The sequence below is a fragment of the Heloderma suspectum genome, chromosome 1, assembly GCF_057233095.1.
Source record: "Heloderma suspectum isolate Gila_16-S chromosome 1, 16-S_ref, whole genome shotgun sequence".
Classification (NCBI taxonomy): Eukaryota; Metazoa; Chordata; class Lepidosauria; order Squamata; family Helodermatidae; genus Heloderma; species Heloderma suspectum.
Window position 1 is genome coordinate 43,604,968 of NC_139458.1, and position 23,976 is coordinate 43,628,943.

Consider the following 23,976-nt stretch of genomic DNA (forward strand, 5'->3'; position numbering starts at 1 on the left):
CAGTACAACACATGAGTAAGAGCTGAGCATTTTATAGTGTGTGTATGTATGCTTGACACATTATCTGGAAAAGGCCCTCATTTCCAAGTGAACATACTAAATTCTGAAGCCATAGTCTAAGGCAGAGCTTTCCAAACTGTTCATGTTGGTGACACACTTTTTAGTCATGCATCATTTCGTGACACGGTAATTCAGTTTTACTAGCAAACCAGAGGTTAAACTAACCCATTATAAGAGATACGGACACATACATAAATTGTAATAACGAAATGTATGGGGATACAATATATCTCATGAAAACCTTTCATTTATATTTTTTAAAATATATGATTTGTAAGATAATGACATACATTGTTATTTATGAGCAACTATGTAAATATGTGCAAGAATTTTAAAAAGTTGAATAACACCAATAACTACTTACCATTTTAATGGAATGTATGAGGTTGATGGGATGAACACAGCTTTTCAATATTAGATAAAGACACTCGCATTTCGTCATCAAGCATTTTTAAGCTTCTACGTTTCAGTGTCTTTAAGTTTGCCATCGTTGAAAAGGATACTTCACAAATGTATGTAGTAGAAAACTGCAGAAGAATTTTTAATGCTTTTTAAGCTATGTTTGGATGCATTTTTTGAAATGTGAATCCAAAAGCTGTCTAAGTCACCCTGTTCATGCATCATTAACAGATTTCGATCATTTTTTATGTCAGCTAATTCTTCAATAAGTGAAAAGTTCCTCATTGCAGTTGAAAGAAATGGATTTCTGATCCAATCATAGTCTTGGATTTCAACATTTGGGAAGTAATGATGAACTTTCTCTCCAAGCAATGATAAATGGTCAACAATTAGTGAGCTGATATCACATTTTAGCTGGCACTCAGCAGTTTTGGAAAACATTTCAAAATTTCCTTCTTTCACTTTCCTTTTCCAAATTGCTATTTTGTCTCTCATAGCACAAATTTTATCTACCGCTGTTAAGATGTTTTCTCCTTTTCCTTGCATACTGGTGTTTATTTTATTCAAATGTTCAAATATGTCAGCAAGGTATGCCAATTTTGTGCACCAAAGGTTGCTTTGAATTAGATCGCAGAATTCATTTTGCTGATTTTCCTCAAAAAGTTTAAGCATCATTTCCCTCAATTCATATACACGACAAAGCACTCGACCTCTTGAGAGCCAACGAACTTCTGTGTGTAGTAGAAGCTTTTTAAACCTTGCCCCCATGTCTTCACAAATATGAGCAAATCTTGATTGAAGAGGTCTACTTTTAATGTAATTGACCATTTGAACCACTTTGTCCAAAACTTTTCTTAATTCATTTCCAATGGTTTGCGTGACTACTGCTTCGCGATGTAAAAAGCAATGAGTAATTTCATTCTCTTTCTTTGCTAAAGCTATAAAACCTTTTGTTGAACCAACCATTGAGGGTGCGCCATCTGTGCATATTCCTACACAATTTAACCATTGCAAATTATTTTCCTTCATGAAGCAATCAAAAGTTAAATCTTCACCTCTAGTTCTCATTGGAAGTTCTAGACAACACAAGAATTGCTCAATAATTCTGTCAGTATGAATGAAACGTATAAAAACCAATAATTGTGCTAACCCACTGACATCTGTTGCTTCATCTAATTGCAATGTAAAGATCATATTATCGTCTTGAAAAATATCCTTCATTTGCTGCTTAATGTCATCAGACATGTCTTGAATACATCTTCCGATCGTGTTATCTGCCAAAGGGATTTTATTAACTTCTATCTCAAATTCGGGCCCAAACATTGTTCAAATAATAGCACAGCAAGATTCCTTTATGGTGGTTTCGGCAATAGCGTGTGGGTCCTTGTTTTTGGCAATTATTTGAGCAACCAAGTAACTTGCCTTTTGAGCATTCTCTGATGTCTTCACTCTCTTTGTGAATGATTCGGACTGCTTCTTTATAGATTTTGAAAGCTCAATAAAGTATTCTACTGGTTTTTCTGACAAATGACAGTGTTTTGAGGTAAAATGATGCTTTAATTTATTTGGTACCATACTTTCATTTGCAAGTATATCCCCACAAACTAAACACTGGGGACAAGGATTGTTTTCATTACCAGAAAATGTGAACCCCAGTTTCATATAATCTTTACTGTATAAACGAGGCTTGGAAATTTTTCCTTTACACTTCTTGCGTACTAATACAAACTGTTCAACAGTTGATTCTTGGGTAGTTTCCTCTATAGTGGCTACATTTTGTTCATTGCAAACGTCATCTTCACCAGCTTTCCTTTTCTTAATTAGAAACGTATCCATTTTACGGGTAATTCAACTGCAATTTAATGAATAAATCTATGCAAATTTATTTCTAGGTTTTAGCATTAACTAAATATGAAAATAACAGGACTGTTTTTAGCGCTTATCTTCCTCTGTTTTTTCTTATGAAAATAACAGCAGCTGTGCCCCACTGCCACAGTGATAAAGTGAGATAAAGATAGGAATCAGGACCAGGAGAAAATGTGAAAAATAAACAAAATTAAAGTATTTACAATACATATTAGGACACATAGATCCAGGTAGGAGCTCAACTGCAAAAACACATGAAGTAGAGAAGCAAAAGTCCAACAAAAATGGTGTAAATATATATGTCTCACTACAAGGCTATACCGCTGCAAATATTTGCAGTGCCTATGTCCAGAGTCCAGTTCCAGCACTCTCCAGTGGTACACTGCCAGTGGGTGGTTAATCCATGATTACAGCAGAGTAAAAATAAAAATAAATGGCAGAAATCAAATCATAAGGGCCACGTGGTGGGTGGCTTGCTGGTTTGCCACACTGAGTTTGGGAGGGTGGCTTCCCTTCAGCCAGCAGCAGGTGGGTTGACTAGGTGACAGCCTGCAGCTGCGCTTGCCTGGGTGATCGGAAGCCGGTCTGATTCTGAGGCTTCTGGCCTCCACTGAGCACCGTTCCGACTGGCCAAGATGGCAGACGGCCCGCTTGGTCCAGTCCCAGTGTTACTCTGGCCTGGCAGCGTGGTGCAGAAGTCCGCGAAGGGCACACCCAAACCCACGCAGGGCTGGTGGCTGCTGCCACTTCTCCGCACCGGCATCAGCCGAGCTCTGCTCCCAAGGCAGTGCCTCCCTTCCCCTCTCTTCGCCCTGTGCCTCCACCTTTCCAGGGAGCGCAGACTCGAAGCTCCTCGCCTGCCTGGTGCAGCCCTCCCTGCTCCGAGGGCGTCCAGCAGGCCGTTGTTCTCCCCTGCCGCCCTGCAGCCACACCAAGGACGCGGGGAAGCCTCTTGCCCGAGCTGATTGCAAATTGCTCAACTAATTGCTCTGCTAAATGAGAATTCTCCACACTCCTCGTGCAGCCAGCATTACCACACTCCTCGCCATACCGCTCCAACACCGCCAGTCACGTGTGTCCTACATCAAGACGCCACATGATCCTAAAGCAGCTAATGTTAAAGCACCTAAGCCTTAGCTGCTAAGCCTTAGTAGCTAAGGGTTAGCTGCTTTAACATTAGCTGCTTTAAGAAGTTCCAGGGGAGGGGCCAAGGGAAGCAAACGCGAGTAAGGGAGCGCTGCAGTGCCCTTCCGCACAAATTTTTGCATTTCACACGGCGCACCTACACACTGCTGCCGACACACTAATGTGTCGCAGCACACAGTTTGGAAAGCTCTGGTCTAAGGCATAGATGCTATGCTGTGAAGGACAGTGTAACAGAAAGTTGGAATGTATGCCTTATGCATCTATAAGGAATGGTTCCCATAGAACAGAAAGAGAACACATGCTTTGCATGCAGAAGGTCCCAGATTCAGTCAGTCCCTGGCATCTCCATACTGGGAAGGGTCTGAGACCCTGAAGAACCACTGATAGTCAATGTGTGTAGACCAGAGGTTGACAGACTTCAGGCTTGCAGGATCTATTTTGTTTTATATTTGAACTCTTGAGGTCTATCAACCAGAGACAGGCACAAAATGGTGGCTCAGGAGGTGGAGTCAATTATCTGTTATACCTCATGAGCTATATACTGGAATGTAGACAAATCTGCATGTGAGCTTACCAGAGATCAAGGATTCTACCACAACACTCTGAAGGAGGACCTGCTCAAAAGGAACCAATTAGTATTCCCATGTTACAGATGAGGATGAGAGAGGAGACAGCACAAGGGCAGCCATACCAGAGAGGGTTTTTTTCTTTCACTTTTACTTGTGCTTGTTAAAGTACTGGGAGATAGAAACCCTTGAAGAGCTATTGCGAAACATCCAGAGATCTACTGGTAGCTCCCAAGCTACCTTCTGACCATCCCTGGTATAGACAGTATTGAGCTAGATAGACTAGTGAGCTGACTCATAAGGCAGCTTCATATCATCATTTATGCTGAGTCCAGTTTAGGATGTAAACCCTACTTTTCTGTTAAAATAATCAGAGGCTTATGTCAAAATAATACAAAATACAATAAAATGAGGTGATAACATTATATAATCAATTTAAAATATATTTAAAATATAATTTGCAATTAATAAGAGCAGCAGAACAAAATAATATCAATAAAACCACAACTTAACAGCCAACTTAAAAATAAATGTTTGTATATGGAGATGAACTCTGCCTATCAGAGTTAAGAGCTTTTTCCCTGCAGGGCAGAGAGGCTGGGGCTTCGGAAGGAAGCTCCTGAGTGCCTTCTGAGGCTTTTCCTGATTACTTCTGAATGGGCATGCTTCCTACTATAAATTGGTAATGATGGAATTTGGGGCAGGGTGGTGGTGGATTTTTCCAGCTGGCTGGCCCACCACTGGAATTTGGCCCCTGAGAGATTCTCCAAACTGGAATCTGACTTTTTTTGCTGAAAAAGGTTCCCCACTCCTGTTCATAGCTGTGATGGTGGGAAGTAATTCCAGCACATATGTTATAAATTTTGTAGCATCCATGTTACCTGGGACACACCCAGTACTGTTGTGAAAGCTTTCCCGAGTAGAAGTAGATGGTCTATGAACAAGACAAATTTATCACTGGGGAAAAAGTCTCAGAAGGCCAGTAGCAACAGATTACTTTTTCAAATATGTTTGTTAAAATTGCCAGAAGCACCAGAATTTTGTCTATGCTACAGCTATCTCTGGTAATACTGCTGGTGATATATTGTGGTTGGGTGTTGTTGCTGTTTTTGCCAATTTTGTCTGTGACCCAATAAATAAAGGTTGCATAACATAAACTATAACAGGTATTGCTTCTATTCCAATGGGGCAAGAGGCAACTATGATATTCTTTTTAGATACAGTCAGTCTGGTTTTGTGGTTAGAATGTTATCCTTGGGTGACATGCTTTTATCACTCCATCTGGTGATGATGTAAATGGGAGGCAAATGAAAAAACTTTACTTGGGGAGAAATTGATCATATAACAGTTGTTGAAATGAGAGTTTTAGCTTGGGAGACAAAACAACTAAGATCATTGTCCCCAACAACTGAATTTTTGGAACATTTCCTGAATCTCTCTCTTCCATGGCTTCTTTCGTCAAATGCTCCTTTATGGACCCCATCTAAACCCAAAGTAATTTCTTCGCCATTTGCAAAGATGATGCTTGTAAACACCAGTGCTTTCACTACCTACTAAATAATATGGAATAACAGGTTCTGTTTGTCCTGCTTTGGTTTGTTATAATGTACAGTCTTCTTTCCAGCTGTTTCTTAATTTATAAGAAATACAAGCAAATGAAAATAAAACTAAATTATTTCTTTATCTGACCAAAATTTCCATGGTAATAGCTTTGCAGTTCATTTCTGCAAGGAAGAGTGGAGCGAGCCATAAACTATATGCTGGGCTTTTCTGCCTTTCATCTTGAGATTGCTGTTTATATTTATGCTGTCTGCATCCAACTTGGCAATTTAATGACAAATGAGAAATGATTTTTTAAAAAACGCTTCTTTCTCTTATCTGTATTCTCATAGTCAGCAGCTTGCAACAGTTGATGAAAGGAGCATATTGGCTGCTGAAAGCCTATGTAAAGGGGTCACACAGAAAAATGATCAATTTTCCTTTGTGAATGGCTTTCCTCTCTTAGCCCTGTGCATGGCAGAGATCCAACATACTTGGATAGTAGGACAACCTATACTCAGAACCCCATGTGCATTATCCCAGACAAAGCCACCAGTGCCTAAGGGAGATGCCCTTTCCTGTTGCCTTGGGCAATATTCTTGCCATTGGGAATGGCAATATTCTTACCATAAGCAACCAGGCTAGTGGCTATTTGCAAGCAGCTGTAAAAGGCAGTTTAATGTTGTTAAAGGCTAGACTGCTTGAGGCTGAGGTTGCTGCCTGTAACAGTGGTTGATCTCAAGCTAGAAGCCAGGATGGGGTCATCCAACAAGGTTGTTGTTAAATACTGCCCATGAAGGTATAGTACTTCTGTAAAATGCCAAGCTGTAAGTTGGCTCCATGTCCAATAGACAGTCCAGAATAGTACTCTTATGTAAATTACATACTGCTTCCGTTTTACATCCTTCCCCACCCCATCTGTGCAGGCATTCTATTTGTCGTATTCAGCAGATAGAAGAAATACATTTGGTAACATTTGATCCCTGGGAAATACCCTGGGCTCAAGAAACAGGAAGCCAGTGTTACTATTTTAAAGTCAAGGAAAAAAACAATGCGAGCTGGTCTGAGTAACATTGTGAACACTTTAGTTTTGAAATTAGAAATGACTGCTACTTTTCCCATCTTCCTCTTCGTGTGAAAATCTGGAGGCCAAGTTATAAATCTGTTCACACACACTGTATTCTTAGATGCGGCTAAATCACCGCTTTGAGCATCATTCATCATTCATGAAATTAGTCCTACTGTGGCTCCTGCAGCCAATGCAGTGACCAAACTCCAGAAGTATTGATATGGAACTCTTTCTTAGCCTGGAACTGCTAATTTTGGCTGACTACCAATTTATCAGCAAAACAGATGGAGCAAGAACAAGACAAGTTTCCTTACAACCTCTTCCAGAGTAGAAGCGCATGTTATCTTTGATCTCCCTGCAGAACCATCTTTCCAAGACTTTCTATTATTTCAGCCACCCAGAGTCTCATAGTAACAAATGTATTCTCTGTATGAACATACTGTGTTTGTATTTGAGAGGTGGAAGTGACCATGCTTTTCTTGGTGAGAATTTAAGGCAATCCTGCTGCTGTGTTTGTCGGAAGCAGAGCAAGAGAGAAGCACCGTACGAAAGAGAGCTTGCCTGAACGTGCTGATCCTTAAATACATGGTGGATACCTTCTCTTGTGTGCTTTTTCATTGTTCCTGTCATTCCACTCCTGGCAAGTATGAGCTTCTAGAAATGGGTAGGATTAACAATAATGAATCCTCCTTAAGGATCCCAGACATGCAAACTCCATGCATGTTGTTTTCTCAGCCCTGTGCAGGTTGTCCAATATTAATAGTTTGATGTAGTCTTTATGGCAGCAGGCAACCTCCTGTGTATATCCATCTCTGAGAGGAGGTAGATATTAAGCTGTGTGAGGGTATGAACTAAGTCCAAGCTTCAGAGGCAGTTTGCCTTGGAGTACCAGTTGCTGGGCACCAAGAATGGGAGAGGGCTGTTGCCTTCATGTTCTCTTTGTTGCTTCTGGGAGGCATCTTGTTTGCCATTGGTAGGAAACAGGATGCTGAACTAGGTGGACTTTTGGACTCTTCTTACATTATTACACAGCATCTGAGATCCTCTTCTTTCCCAGGTGCTTTGGGAATGAACTGGTAGTCATATTCTGGCCTGTGTGGCTGAGGGTGCTTCCAGTCGAGGTTTTTATCTTCAGTAAAAGCCAAAGTTGAGGGAAATGTGTAACTCAAAACAGTATTCTTTAATACAAATGAATATGCATATTACAGCAATATAGCAATGACAGATATATCAGTATAAAGAATTAAAACCTGAAAGTATAGAACCTAAAAACTATAACATAAAAGGTCAATTGCATTGCCTTTCTAAAATATTGTCTTTTTGATGTTTTGCCTGTGCTGAATTTGATTTGTTATGTTTTTGTTTTGTAGTTCTGTTAGGCCACTGATGAAGACTGCTGTTGTAATGCATTTGGCCTATTCCGCTACAGTTTTTAGGTTCAATACGTGCAGGTTTTAATTTTTTATATTGATCTATTTGTCTTTGCGATATTGCTATATGTATTCATTTGTATTCACGAATACTGTTTGGAGGTATACATTTTCCTTAACTTTGGCTTTTGTTGATGTACATTTTGTTAAGGACTATTTTTGCTGTATTGTTTATAGCATCAAGGTTTGTATGGTGCCATCGCCCTGCCTCATTCAAGGACATTTACGGCAGGGGGGTGGGGAGGTCCAGATGAAGTGGTAACCTTTTACTTGTGACCCTCCTGTGTTTTCTTGCCACTTCTTCTGTCTTTTTCCTTAACACAGAAAATCTGTTCAGGAGAGAAAGATGGAACAGCTGCACAATGACTTCTAATGGCAAAGGCTCGGAGCCCTCCATCTGGAAGCACCCCCAGAGGCTCTAGTATGTTGGGCTTGGACATGGTAAACCCAGTTTAATGTCCCTCTCCACTGTAAAGCCCCATGGGTGGCCTTGGGCAAATTGCTATCACTTAGCCTAATCTCTACCTCACAGGCTGTGATGAGAATAAAACGCTCCCCTGAGCTCCTCAGATGCAGGGCAGGGCACATGCAACAATCAAGTCATCTCCCTGTGAAGTTTGGAATGCAAGTCCAAATTCCAAAAATATTCTACTGGTAGGGCGAGTTACCTGAGTGTGAAAAAAAGAGCTAAAACCATTTGACGGTGCACATAAAATAATGTGGATGAGCAACTCACCCACAAGAAGGCCATGTTCTTATGCAGGCAATCCCCTGTGTATCTTTCAAAGCATAGTCCTGCTTTGAAGTCAGTTTTATGATATGGCACACAACTATCTCTGTCTTTGTTTGGTTTCCTCCAATTGATTTCTGGGACAGAAAGATCCCCAAGGTGTTTTATGTAAAATAATAAAATACAATATCAAGAACTGTGTTGATTTCAGCCTCCCTGTGGCTCCAGGGCCCGACTTCCTTAGCAACAACTGAGCCAGACAGGACTGAGGACTGCACATGCCTACACATGAGCAGCCCAGATTTCCATTCCTTTGCCCAGGTGGAAGGATAAAAGAACTCAGGAATCTCTCAGGACCACCCACATCACCCAAAATTCAACCTTCACTCCTGTAACTCCAGGGGCAGGCTAAGTATAGCACAGAGAGAACAAGAGGTGGCACCAATAATGAGGTGATCTTCCCTTTCCTCCATGTGTTACCAATGGGAGAGGAAAGCTCTGGTACCCAATCAAATACAAGCTAATGTAAGGGGTAAGGCTATGTCAAAGCAGAGTGGGAGGAGCAAGGTGCAGAAGCTGAGCCTCAGGTGAACTGCCGCTCAGTTTGTGGCAGTATTAGAGACAGTTGCTTCTCCTTTCATTTTGGCACAAATAATTATTTATTCTATCCCTCCTCCAAGAAGCTTATGGTAACATATGGCAGGAGTGGGCAACTTTAGGAGGTCTGGGGGCCATTTTTACACACACACACCCTGTCCTGGTGGGTGCTGAAAAATAATAAAAAAATTAAAATGGCATTCATAGTGGCTGCAGTGCACAAAACAGATCAAAATTAGCTTGCAAACAATGTAGGGGGCAGTGGTGGCTGCCTACAGCCCGTGTGTTGCCTATGCCTGATATATGGGATAATCCCATTTTATCCTCTCAGCAGTCTTATGGGGTGGGTTAGGTTGAGAGAGATTACTTGAATACTTCATGCTTGAACCAGGATTAGAACCCAGCGCTCTCTCTCTCTCTCTCTCTCTCTCATTCAAATTCAGTGCTGTATCCACTGCACCACACTGGCTGTACAAAGTCTTACTGATGCCATCTGATGGTATGAAGCTTCTTTCATTCACTTCCTTGTGTTTGGGATGTTGATGCAGAAAACTAGGAAACATAATTTCTCATCAGTGCAGTTCTACTGATAATGGAAATTATACAACCTTCTAATGTCAGCAATCTGAAAGCCTCATAGCCACAACTACTAAAATGGTGTTGACTTCCTTTCAGCAGAGTTAGATTATGTGGAATATCTGAGATTACTGATTCAAGGTTTTGTGGAGGTTTTTCATTCTCTTACTCTCCTAGGTCATAGTGTACTTGAAGTGAGTGAACTCTGCTTTTCCCTCACCTCTGCCTACCTGACTAAATAAATAGTTACACTATTGGTTATATATTCACCTATCCCATAGGGAAACTGCGACAAATCCAGAACCCTGAATAAAAATGGTCAATGTGCTCTTTTTGTCACACGTAGCTCTCTTCAGTCTTGAACTATCAGCACAATTCTATATATGTCTACTCAGATCCCATTGTGTTCCATGGGACTTACTCCCAGGAAAGTGGGTATAGGATTGCAGCCTAAGCGACAAGAGCAAATTCACCTGGATAAACTAACTTCATACTTGCTGGTGGCCCCCATTTCAGGGCCAGCCCAAGACATTTTGCTGGCTTGAGACAGAGCAGCAAATAGTGCCCTCCATCCTGTCAAGGTGCATATTACCCAAGGCTAATCAAGTTATTTTGGCATCTGATGTGGAAAATCCCACAAGTACCTCTCCTCCTCCCTGGCAGTAAAAATACAATAACCATAAATTAATAAGTAACAACTTGCTGCGTTTTCATGGCACCAAAAATCTGCTGCCTGAAGCAGCTGCCTCAGTCTGCTTAATGGCAGAGCCGGCTCCACCCCATGCAAATGCTTGGGATCGTACAATGCTCAGGATCATACAAATCCTGATAGCTCCCCAAAATGTTGTTGGGGTCATGGCCATAAAGACAGCCCCACCCCACCCTGAAGGTGCCAGTTTAACAGAAAGGCAAGGCACAAATCAAATCAATCAATAAATGCATATAAATACATACTTGAGGCTGTACGTGCTTGTGTGCACACATGGGTGGGGTGGGGGGTACTTTCATATTGCTGGTACAGTTATTGTTAACCTTTACCCTATGTGAATGATCAAAGCTTTATTGCCTCCTCCAGATTAGTGAAAACTAAGTGGTAGGTCATTCAGACACTAATTAAAATAATCCATTCTCTAGCCAGTTCAGTGTAGATAAAGAGGGTGGGAAGCCTGTTTTCTTCTAGTTCTCTTATGAATTCTCATCCATCTTTTCTTGCACTGCCCCGGAACAATTTTCAACGCGCACAGCTTGCAGTATCAATGAAAGTGCTTCTGCTGTATGATAAGCTACAGAACAGGCATTTACTGAAGTCCTTGTGTGACTGGGAGAAGCATTCTTTCCCAGGCAAAGGGTGTTCTCTTTTTCCACACTGTGCACAATTTCAAGGTCACAGAAACAGTTGCTGAGGCTGGTGTGTGTGTGTGTGTGTGTGAGAGAGAGAGAGAGAGAGAGAGAGAGAGAGAACACTATTCAGTTGTAACATCTATTTCATGGTGCTAATGGAGCTGCAGGGTTGGGGGTATATTCTAGGAAAGAAAAAGTGGGTGATGTTTTGGCCTGTGGAACTATTACAAAATAGAGATTGTTGAAAACCCTCATCAGGCAAGAGTCAGTCTCAAAGGATAGTGTTCTAAGCTCTGATCATCAATACATTTAAACTATTATTTCTCTTTCCTTGGAAGTGTCTTATTTCCAGATGTTCAATATAACCACATACGGCAGCCTTCCACAACCGGATGCCCTCCAGATGCCCTCCCAGAATGCTAGGAGTTGTCATTCAACACATCTGAGGGCACCCAGTTGGGGAAGGCTGACACAAGGATAACCCTTCTGTCAGTAAGAATAAAGGAAGTTCCTGAGACAAAAATCTGAGCTGGAAGAGACCACTGTTGGTGATCACTGGCAGATGTCATCCTCTGATTTCTATGAGGAACAAAATATCTCTGCCCTGTGGGTGATGTTTCCACAGGTGCAAGGCTGCTCCTTTCCAGGAGGAAAACACCAGCACCAGTCCTTCTACAACCACTATCTGTCCTTTATTTTAGGTCCTCTCTTTTTTCGCCTTTACTCATCCTCATAATTCTTCTGTGAAGAGCATAACATTATTACATGCTAGTTGAGGCCCTGCCCTCAGTTTGCAATATAAAACTGACGGACACTAGAGCTAAAACAAGTACCCACAGATATTCACAATTGGGCCAAAGTTCCAGTTTCACTATTCATATTTTGAAATTAGAAATGTAAAAATAAACTCTGGTTTTATATTTGGGATGACAATTTTTAACTCAAAATTTGAATGCTTTTTACTTTGAATGCTTGTTGGCATCTCTTTGATTTGTTTTGGTTCTGGCAGGGTTCAGATACGAAAATTCATAAGCTGTCAGCTGTCAATTATTAATTACCATTGCATGCTATCTATCAACTGCCATAAAAATGTATTTAAATACTGTTGCATGTTAACTTTCAAAATGTCAAATATTAAATAGTATTGTGTGCCAACCAGCAAATATTGTCAAATATAATATACAGGTGGTTTTCAGACAATCTTCCAGGGATCTCTGAGTTCTTCAATAGTTTATTAGGGATTCCTCACTGACAAGAGGCTGAAAGACACTTGGCCACCACTCCTGTATTTCCTCTGCAGTGTGTAATCAAATATCTTTGGCTGTCAATGAAAACAAATATCACTGGCTGTCAAACACAGATAGAGGCCCCATCTACACGAGCCATTTACTCTGGGGCTGCTGCGATTCGAGGTACTTTGGGACATATGATGCAGTTGCCACTTTGCAGCCTAACCGTGGTTTTCACCCAGAACATGTGGATTTTTAAAGATGTGTTTTGCTGCGCTGTTTTTGGTTTGCTGCAGGTTTCCTGCAGTTGCGAGCTGTCTGCCTCTTCCCCGAACCGACTTCACATTTTGTGGTGGGCGTATGGTAGGCGTGCCTTGTGCTTGTGTCACTCTGTGATGGCCCTTCACTCCTCCCCGTTCCTTTGCAGCTGCACAGTTACAGAGGCACAGGGAAGCAGGCTAATTTCTTCAATCACACTTTCGCGCACCTTCGCAGCTTCATATCTTGAAGCTTCATGTCTTCAATGGTTGCTTTGGAGTCAGTGGCCAAGGGGTCTCCGGGGAGCAGAAGGTCGAGGACCCACTTCGCTCCAGCCACCATTTTGGAATTATAGGTAGGCATGTACCTCTCTTCAGTGCATGCCTTGGCATGTGCGAACCATCATGAGAGTCTTGGGCTGGAGGTGCCAAACAGTTGGCATGGTAACAAAGGAGCAGATCACCTACATTTTACCTAATGAAGAATGGACAGATACAAAAGAACCCCTAAAATACAAAACAGCCACTAAAACCCAAAGTGTCACACCCCCACCCTCACATACCTGTGCAGCTGCGCATTTAAATACAGTGGTAAAAAAAGAGAGAACAGTGCGACTGCCGCAATTAACTTCGCTTCAGTGCCTATGTTGTCAGGGCCCAGCAGATAAATCGCACGTGTACCGCAGCAGAAACTAATTTGCAGCTGCAATGCTGCTCAGTTATGATGGAGGGAAGGTTGAAAGCGGTGCAGTGTAGATGGTTCCATAAACTATTTGGAGAACATTTGAATATCTGGCAAATATTCAAGATCAAAATTTGTGAAGGAGAATTGGGAGAGGGGCAGGATTTATTTCAGCTCTGACACAGTGACTGAGTTTGCACGACACGACAACCCGGCATGGGTGACGAGCGACAGTGGGTTGTCATGTCATGCAAACCCAGACTGATTCCTGCAGAGTGGCTTGTGTGTGAGCAACAAGCCACCCTAACAACCCATGGCTTGTTCTTGAGGTTGTTCAATCCAAGATGGGTTGGCATGTTGTCCAAACCCGGCACTGCCAACCCATCGTGGGTTGCGGGCATCAGCAAGCAAGCTACTCATCAAGAGCAGCAGAAATCCCTCCCGCTCTTGCTGAGCGATCTCGCCCGTGAACAAGTGACAGCCCCTCCAATGGTGCCCAAGCAGCACTTTGGGGGGCCTGTCACTCGTTCACTAACCACCTAAAAAAAAAAAAATTACCTCCCCATATTTGCACAAATTGGGGCTGATAATACATATATTCAGCCCTGGTAATGTGCGCGAATATCCTGGTATTTTATTTGTTGGATTTTTGTCAACTGTAAGTATATAGAATATAAACTTGTAAATATATAAAATTTTAACGATAATCTCAAGAAGTCCTCTATTTTAGTCTGGTTTTATGGCACCACCTTCTGGCCATAACTATTAATTTATGCTGATTTAACAAAGTTCATGGTTATGGATTTCAGGAGGTGATATGACAGATGGCAAGGGCCCTAATTCATATATTATGTGGCAAAGAGGTTGCTACCTGGAAAACTGCTTCTATGTGGCCCAGGCTCCAAATCAGAGTGTGACATCTACAAACAGACCGGCCTGTATAGTTAGTTCCTTAGACAAACACCACACCTCTATGAGGTGCTCCTGGCACAGGTATTGAAACTAACCACATGGCCAATACTCCCCATGTGGTTGCTGCTTACTGCTTGAATATGTTACAGCAGGCTTCCCCTCCAGGTGTCATGGACTACAACTCCAATTATCCCCAGCTGGTGTGGCTGTGCTGGGAATAATAGGAGTTATAGTCCTCCTCTGGAGGTCACCAGATTGGGAAAGGCTGTATTACAGCTACACTGTCTATCCAGCAGCTACATGGCCCTCTTGACTTCTGAATCAGGACTTATGAGGGAGCAATCCTATGGCCACTAGACACTGTCTAGAGAGCCATAAGATTTTTTGGTTTCTGGGAACCAAGGTTGGAGCCAGGGTTCTGACTTCAGTTCCCAGAAACTACACTCCCCACCCCCTTGTAGCCTCTCCACACCGGCTACATCTCTGTGCTCAGAAATGGAGTTCAGAAACAGAGAAAAGGGCGTGGGTTGTGGGTGGGGAATGGAGACCACGGAAGCTTCCTATGCACCACGTGGCTTCCTTCCTTCCCTCTACCCAAAGCTGTGGCTTTTGACAGTCAAAATCGGCCATCTAGCCAAGAATGCAGGGCGGCTGGAGCATGGAGGTGAGGATTGCCTCTGTGCTCTGGCTGCCCTGCATTGGATACTCAGCATCCTCTGACTTTGCAGGCTGCCGACTATCTCAGTAGGATTGCACCCTAAGTCACCTAAATATACATTTCTAGGACAAAAAAAATAATTCTAAACCATCCTCCATCCAATATATTCCAGGGCAGTATACACTAGACATAAGTAAATGAAATATAAATACAATAAAGCAATATCCTTCATAACATCCTTCTAGGACAAGTTCTCAAATTTACATTGAAATATTAGCAATTGTTTCGGCTCCACTCACAGAAAGCAAATGAGACTGAAGCTGGGTTGTTACTAATAAAGCCTACACAGAGGGAATATTTTATCATGTTGAAAATGGGCCATAATGAATTTACTTTCACAGAAAGTTACTAACTTTCTGCAGACATGGCACTATTCAGTGTAACGTTTAGGAACTGCTGAAGGCTTCACCTGAAATACGGAGGGGGGGGGATTGCTCATCCTGCCCCTTTGTGCTACTGCAGTGATAGCAGGGTTGTGTATTAGCAAGCGGCAAGCCTAGTTTTGTTGATCCCTCCTTGTCTATTTTGGACAAAATGTCCAGTGGATCCTGCATAGGATATTGCCCTCAGATTGCTATGCAAATATTCTTGCAAGTACAACAGCATGTCGGAGGTGGGCTTTTCAGTATTTTGTTGTTCAGTCGTTAAGTTGTGTCTGACTCTTCATGACCCCATGGACCATAGCACGCCAGGCCTTCCTGTCCTCCACTCTCTCCCGGAGTGTGCTCAAGTTCATATTCATTGCATCGGTGATGCTATCTAGCCATCTCATCCTCTGCCATCCCCTTCTCCTTTTGCCTTCAATCTTTCCCAGCATCACAGTAAACATAAAGGTGGTTTCTTAACACTTAGAAATTAATAGAGCAAAATATCCGACATTTAAACAAACAAAAAATGGAATAATTCTTCAGTTACATCCAATCCTTCCCTTCCATCAGATTATTAACATATCAATTGATGCTAAATCATTTGGTCTATATTGATTCAAAAATTGGATAAATAACAATCTGTTTCTCTGAAAAGTCTCTAATGAATTAGTTTTTCTTTCCCAGAGCTGCTTATACACAGTGACCTTGTTCAACGACATAATATTCCACATTTTCTTCTTCCATTGACTAATAGTGGGAATAACCATCAATTTCCAAACTTTGGCCAACATTATATATGCTACCATTAGCATACATAGAACCTATACATTCATAAAATGTCCATCTATAGCACTCAACAGCATTACTTTTGGATTTATTGTTTTCTCATATCTCAAAATCTGCCTGATAACCTGGATTACATCCAATCAATATATCTTAACTAGAGCTTATGTGGGCAAATGTACCTCTTACACTTCCCCATCTCTGTCATCATCTGATGTATTTGCATACGTGTTAGCTAGTTTTATTGGTGTATAATACCATTTGTATAATATCTTATAAAAGCCATCCCTTGACATAACATCCTCCAAATGATACCTCAGAGTCTTACGAACATATTTCCATTCTACATTCTGATGTTAAATTCTGTTTCCCAATTTTGTTTTACTAAATTGTTCACATTAGTTGCTTCTAATATTATTTTATATATTGCTGACAACCATCTTTTACTGTCATCACAATTCTTTCAAGAGCTGTTAATGGTCTATTTATATTCATTCCTTTCTTGGAATATTGAATACAACTTCTGATTTGCAAGAACTGGGGGGGAAATGGAAGCCGCACATTTAAATTTCTATGTGCAAGCTGATCATAAGTCAAAATTATACCTTGGGATATAAAGTTCATAAAGCTGGCAAAACCAGCCCTTATGCAGACCTTATCCTGTTACAAAATCTTCTGTCTCTCTTGCTTTTTGAAATCAAATTCTATTTAATACTGGTGCTAGGGGCAAAATTTCTGGGGCTAAAATTGACCTATACTTGTCCCAAACTTTTGCTATTGTTTCTCTGATCATGCACGCTTGAGCTGTTTTTTGTTTCTGAGCTTTATACCATATCCAGTCCCTCAAGGGAACGATTAATCATGCCTGCTCTATCAGCCAGGATGGCTTATCTTTAAATATACAAAACCACTGAACTAAAGCCACCAATACTGCTGAATATAATAATCTATATCGGAATACGGTAGTGTAAGGCTTATTAGTAGAGATCTACCAGACTGATTTTGCTCATTTTAGTTTTTAACTGAAGCTTGAGCAGTGTAGACATGCAGAAAATTTTGAAACTTGGAAAAAGTTCAACGCTCGACCTTTGGACAGCTCAGGAAAGAAGAAGGGAGAGGGATGAGGCAAAGGGGAGGTTAATATGCCCTACACTGTGCATGTAATGTAATATGTGACATAGTGTGTATATGCATGTGTAATAATGCTTACTCCTGTGAGCGCTTAGAGTGCTGGTTCATGAAAAGACTGGCACAGAATGTGGGGATAGAGGAGGAGGAAGAGAAGCTGAGGAGAAAGAGCTGAAAAGACATCAGAGGAAGAAGAGAGAAAGAAACAAGAGACAAAAACAGATAGACAATTGCAAGGGAAACGGGCAAACATATCTTTATCCAATCATTCTCTGACTACTAGCCCCTGTGGCGACATGGGATTTACACTAGGAGCAACAAGAAGAAGAACAACAACAATAATATTTGGCATTTTTGTACCATATGTTACATATTGTTTTAATTCTAGGCATTTTAAATTCGAAATATATTTATTAATTTCTGACTGCATTTTATTTAACACCTTCTGTGGGATCGTAATCAGAAGGGGGCAGGCTTGTCCTTGTAAGCATAATATGGCTGCTGTTTTGTTGGATGAAGCTTAAGTGCAGTCCCATGGACTCGAGCAGTAGAGCTGGGGTCCCCAACGTAGTGCCCATGGGGATCTCTAACAGTGCCCATGGGGATCTCTAACAGTGCCCATGAAGCTCTCCACTCCCTTCCCTTCAAAAATGTATTTTTAATAAAAACCTTGAAAACTATTAAGGTGCCAAATTTTTCTTGTTGTTCCTGAACCTGTCACTGATGGGCTGTTCGGTGGGCAGGAAGGAAAAAGCTGCTTCCTGGCCCCATCCAATCTTCTTCCATTCACACAGACCTTTCACCTCTGCTCGCTCTCTCTCTCTCTCTCTCTGCCATACCTCTAGCCTCACTATTTGTCTCCCTTGCCTGTCCCTAGCCGCCTTCTTTCTCTCCTTTCCTCACTTGCAGCCTTGCTCTTTCTCTCCCTCTCTCCCCTTTATCTCACTGTTTTTCTCTGCTCCCAGCCTCTAGCCTCACTATTTCTCCCCTCGCGGCTTCTCCCCCTCTCTAGCCTTGTTCTTTCTCTCCCCTCCACCCTTTTGCCTTGTTATTTCCCCCTTTTTCTCTCATTGTTTCCCCCTCCCTCTCAGTCCCTAGCCTTGCTCTTTGTCTTCCTCTCACCCCTTTATCTCACTATTTTTCCTCCTCTCAGCCCTAGTCTTGCTGTTTTTTCTCTCCCTTCTCAGCCTCTTCTCTTGTTCTTCTCTCTCTCTCTCTCTCTCTCTCTCTCTCTCTCTCACACACACACACACACACACACACACTCAGAAGTAATTCCCACTGAGTTCCATGTAAGTGTGCATAGGATTACAACCTTAAATGGGTACTTTGTTGTGCTTCTGTGGGGTCAAATATGTGGATTGCCTTTGGAGTTCAAACCATTTCTCTACTTGTAGTCAGTTTCTTGGGTAAATTACTTGTCTTTTGACTAGCCAGGCTCCCATGGGAGCCATTTTGTGGTGGTGCAGTTTCTCAAATTGCAAAACATGCCCATGGGTTGAAAAAAGTTGGGAGACCCCCGCAGGAGAGTGTGGGATGATAAAGTCAAGTCATTATGTACCCAGGAGTGATTTGTTTTGGCTATGCTGTCATATATGTGTAGATGTATTCAATCCATTTATTACATTCTAAATGGAACCCAGAGTGGTACTATGTAGATGGAGTGTGATAAATAAATAATGTTTTTAAAAGAATAAGTTTAATATATTGTTTTAATCATTTTATCTTTTTTATTGTTTTACCTTTTATGTTCACTGCTGTGGGATCTGCTTTAGATACAGAGCAGTATACAAATATTGTAAATAAATAAAATAAATCAACTATGCAGATGGGAGCAGGATCAAGAGGACATAAGAGTCCCGCTGCATCAAACCAAAGGCCTGTCTAGTCCAGCATCCTGTTTTCCACAGTGGTCAAGCAGATGCCTGTGGGAAGCTCACTAGCAGGACTGGTCTTCGGGACTATGTTGCCTCTGATCTTGGAGGTAGCATATAGCCATCAGACTAGTAGCTACTGATAGCCATATTCTCCATGAATACCTTTTTAAAGCCATCTAAGTTGATGGCCAACGCTGCATCTTGTAGCAGTACCAAACTCTATAGTTTAACTATGTGTTGTGTGAAGAAATAATTTATTTCATTTCTTCTGAATCTCCCACCATTCAGCTTCATTAGATTATCTCAGGTTCTAGTACTGTATATACTAGAAAACTTCTCTCTGTCCATTTTCTCTATACTATGCATATTTTTTATTAAACATTATCATGTCCTCCCCTTACTTGCCCTTTCTCTAAATTAAAAAGCCTTAATTTAATACATGGTAACCTTTCCTCCTAGTGGAGTTTCTCCAGCCGTCTGATAATTTTGGTTGCCCTTTTCTGCAGTTTTTCCAGTTCTACAATATCCTTTTTGAGATGCAGCAGTCAGAACTGTATACGGTATCCCAAGTGTGGTCACATCATAGATTTGTATAAAGGCATTATGATACTGGCAGTTTTAGTTTCAGTCCTTTTCCTAATGATCCCTAATATGGAATCTGGCTTTCTCACAGCTGCCCCACACTGGGCTGATGTTTTCATTGAGCTATCCACCATCAAGCTACCCCAAGATCCCTTTCCTGGTTAGTCGCGATAAACTCAGACAGATTCCCATCAGTGCATATATGTGACGTTATGATTTCTTGCCCCATTGTGCACTACTTCACTTAATTACATTGAACCACATTGGCCGTTTTATTGTCCATTCACCTAGTTTGGAGAGATCCCTTTGGAGCTCTTCACAATCCCCATCCCTTTTTAACACTCCGAAGAATTTGGTGTCATCAGCAAACTTGGCCACCATAGTGTCCACCCCTAACTCCAGGTCATTTATATAAACAAATTAAAAAACACCTGTCCCAGTACAGATCATTGGGGGAATTACACTTCTTGCATCCTGTTCTTTAACCAGTTACTGATCCATAAGAGGACCTGTTCTCCTATCCCATGACTACTATGTTTACTCATTTCCCAGTGGCTCTCATTAAAATCAAGCAAGCCAGCTGCAATTGGCAAGTGTTAGGAAAGAGCAAAACTTGGTTTTCCAAAGAAACTGAGTTCAACACAGGCAGGGGCAGGTTAAGCCCTCATCCGAGCTGTACCCCTTTACTTTTGCCCATGTAAATGAATGGAGGTCATTCACTCCTATGGGGGGAAATGGGGCAAAATCTGCACCCCTCTCATGACACTGGGTGTTTTGGTCTCCACTGAGACAGCAAAGGGCCATACAGTGTGTCTCTGTGTGTAGAACGTGCTCAGGCGCATATGCCCCCCTACAGGGGTCTCTACAAGACACAGTCTGTCCTCCACCATCCATCTATCATAAGGTCAGTCTTTTTGCATTTTGATAAATTTACAGTCATCTACACATGGCGAAATGAAACATTATAGTTATTCTAATGGAGTATCTGTTTGCTCTGTTCTAGATCTATGTATGAGTTAAAATAGTCATGTGAACGAAAAACAGCACTATACAATTGAGGTTTCTTTCCCCCTCTCCAAACCATTATTTTCCACTAATTATCTAAAACACCTGCTCCAGTTTCTTTAACCCTTTAATATATGTTTATAGATATGCCTAACATGAATGTATTTAGAATTCAAGGGCATGGTTTTATGATAAATTGTATTTCTATAACATGTATAATATAGATGAAAGGCAATTAAATGTTATACTTGCACAAATACATCATGTGAATTAATGCTGAATGTTTCGTTTGCTCATCTGTTATTTTCTCTGCCACAGAAAAGACAAGCTGTCAAAGATTGTGCCTTGGCTAGAGGCATATTTCTGTGGTTGACAGAAACATCTGTAAATCCAAATGAGCAAATAACAGTCTTATGGTTGTTTTTAAGTCTATGTAATCACATTTTCTGGCTCCAAGAATCTGAACATGGCTTACCAGAGACCATCAATAAACAGAAAAACCTGAATATAAAGCAAACCAATATGAGCTGGGGAAGGAGGTTGTTTTATTTTGACCTGAGATTGTACAAATGGGTTCTCCCATCTAAAGTAGATAAAAGGTGAGGTATTTTGGATAGTTAGCATATATTTTTCCCTACAGCAGGGGTGTGGAACCTCAGGCCTGTGTGCCAAATCTGGCTTCCCTGGGGTCCCAATCTGGCTCTCTGGGGTTCCCCAAATGGCCATGCCCCCTTCCCCTTTTGCCCACCCTGTGATTATTGGGTGGCTGCCTGGCTTTTGCACATTTTCCCCCATTGAATAAGGTTGAAATGCCTGTCGTAAGGCTTAGTTACTCGCAGTAAGAGCTTTAAGCTAAAAAATGCTGGTATTTTGGGAATTTTGGCCCTGCCCACCACTGGAATGTGGCCCCTGAGGCTGAATGAAGTTCAACACCCTTGCCTTACAGAAACCTTCTGCAACTCCTATGACACTTTCAAAACTTGCATTACATTGCAATCATAACATACGTAGAAGAAATTATTAAATATATGGTGATATCTAGAATTTACATTATAGTAATGACACTGTCTCCCCACTCCCCTTAGACAATTCCTCATCCCTTCTGGAAGATGAAGAGTTAGGCATGGAGGCCACCAGCTGGCAGCTGAACAACACATCCATTAATGGCCACAGTGAAACTCCAACAACAGCTCGTTTCCCTAGCTGGGTGACTTTTGATGACAATGAAGTCAACTGTGTTTCTCCGCCGACTTTATCCCCTGTGAAACCAGACACTCCACCATTCGCAACAACTCCACCACCACCACCAGCAACAACAACAACACAGATAAAAAATGTGAACTCTACTACCCCCTCTTCATCCTTTAAAAAAAGGGAGCGTCCAAAAAGCACCTTAGGTGACCTCTCTAAAGTTCAAAAACTAGACTTTTCCTCCATAACTAGGTTGCCTTCAGTTGGTGGGACACCCCCCTGGAGTGCTACTAACCCTTTCCTTGATGAATCTTTGAGGGATGTTCAACCTTCCCCCATCAACCCATTCAGCTCTTTCTTTGAGGAACGGGATAGGCGTTCCCAATCCTGCTCTGTCTCTGGTAGAAACCAGAGAGACTCCCTCATTATCCTCCATCAAGAGCCTGACTCCATCAGCTTCAATGAATCAAGTAAACACCTTAAACACAGAGATGCTGTTGAGCAACTCAAACAACTCCAAATTGGGGACCCAGATCAGCTGAGCAGCCCCGCTTTGCCCGACGATGACCCTACAGTGCCAACTGAGTTGGACAGTATCTTGTCCAGTTTGTGGCCACCTCAGCAAAAAGATGGCTGGCCAATGATGCTGAGGATACCAGAAAAGAAGAATATCATGTCCTCTAGGCACTGGGGTCCCATTTATGTCAAACTGACTGACAGCAGGTACTTGCAGCTCTTTTATGAGAAGGGTCTGGAGAAGCCTTTCAAGGAATTCAAGCTTGACATCAATCATGAGATTTCAGAACCCAGGCTCCAGAACTATGATGAGAATGGAAGGATACACAGTGTGAGGATAGATCGCACCACCTACAAGGAGAAAAAGAAGTACCAGCCAAAGCCGGCTGTCTCTCACACAGCGGAGCGGGAACAAGTTATTAAGCTAGGCACCACCAACTATGAAGACTTCCTCAGCTTCATCAGAGCAGTCCAGGATACACTGATGGATTTGCCCGCCTCATTGACAGACCTGAGCACAGTAGGATTAAACTACCAAGAGGAGGAAATCACTGTGGATGTAAAGGATGAGTTCTATGGCACTGTGGCCAAAGGAGACAACAGAATTTTGCAGCACCATGTGTTGACACGAGTGTATGTTCTCACTTTTCTTTCCGGCCTGGCAGAATGCAGGCTGGGCCTCAATGACGTCCTTGTCAAAGGGAACGAAATTGTCTCACGGCAAGACATTATGCCCACCACCACCACCAAGTGGATTAAGCTGCACGATTGCCATTTCCACTCGTGTGTGGATGAGGAGGCATTTGCCAGCGCCCACGTTATTCTGTTCAACCCTTTGGATGCCTGCCGGTTTGAACTGATGCGTTTCAGGAGTGTGTTTTCTGAGAAGATGTTGCCCTTTACCTTGAGGGTGGCATCTAGCATCAATGGTGCTGAGGTGGAGCTTCAGAGCTGGCTGATGATGTCACCGGGGTTCTCCTCCAACAGAGACCCTCTTACTCAGGTCCCCTGTGAAAATGTGATGGTCCGCTACCCTGTGCCACAGGAGTGGGTGAAAAACTTCCGCAGAGATAGTGTCCTTGGGGAAAAGTCCTTGAAAGCAAAGGTGAACAAAAGTGCTAGCTTTGGATCCACTAGTGTTTCTGGTTCTGAGCCAGTAATGAGTGTGACACTAGGAACTGCCAAATATGAGCATGCCTTCAATTCCATTGTGTGGAGGATAAATCGACTGCCTGACAAAAACTCTGGTGGGTACTGCTGCTTGTACCAGATAATCTCACAGAAAGTTATATTTTGGGTGCTGGGGCATATTGGAGTCATGAGGGGTAAAAAGGCAATCTCTCAGTGTGCGTGCATAAAGTGAGGCACTTAAAGTTTCTGAAGGCCTGAAAAGTTGCTACAATAATACT

The 23,976-nt window shown here is 42.0% G+C and overlaps 1 protein-coding gene across 1 annotated transcript in view; it reads left to right on the forward strand.

The window, feature by feature from the left end:
• Positions 1-23,976, forward strand: part of LOC146357146 (stonin-2-like) — a 50,419-nt gene that overhangs the window by 16,556 nt on the left and 9,887 nt on the right. Inside the window, exon 2 of the mRNA XM_084841302.1 lies at positions 21,946-23,814. Within this exon, the coding sequence (XP_084697428.1) occupies positions 21,984-23,814 (1,831 nt within the window). The 5' untranslated portion in view covers positions 21,946-21,983. The remainder of the gene's footprint in view (positions 1-21,945; positions 23,815-23,976) is intronic.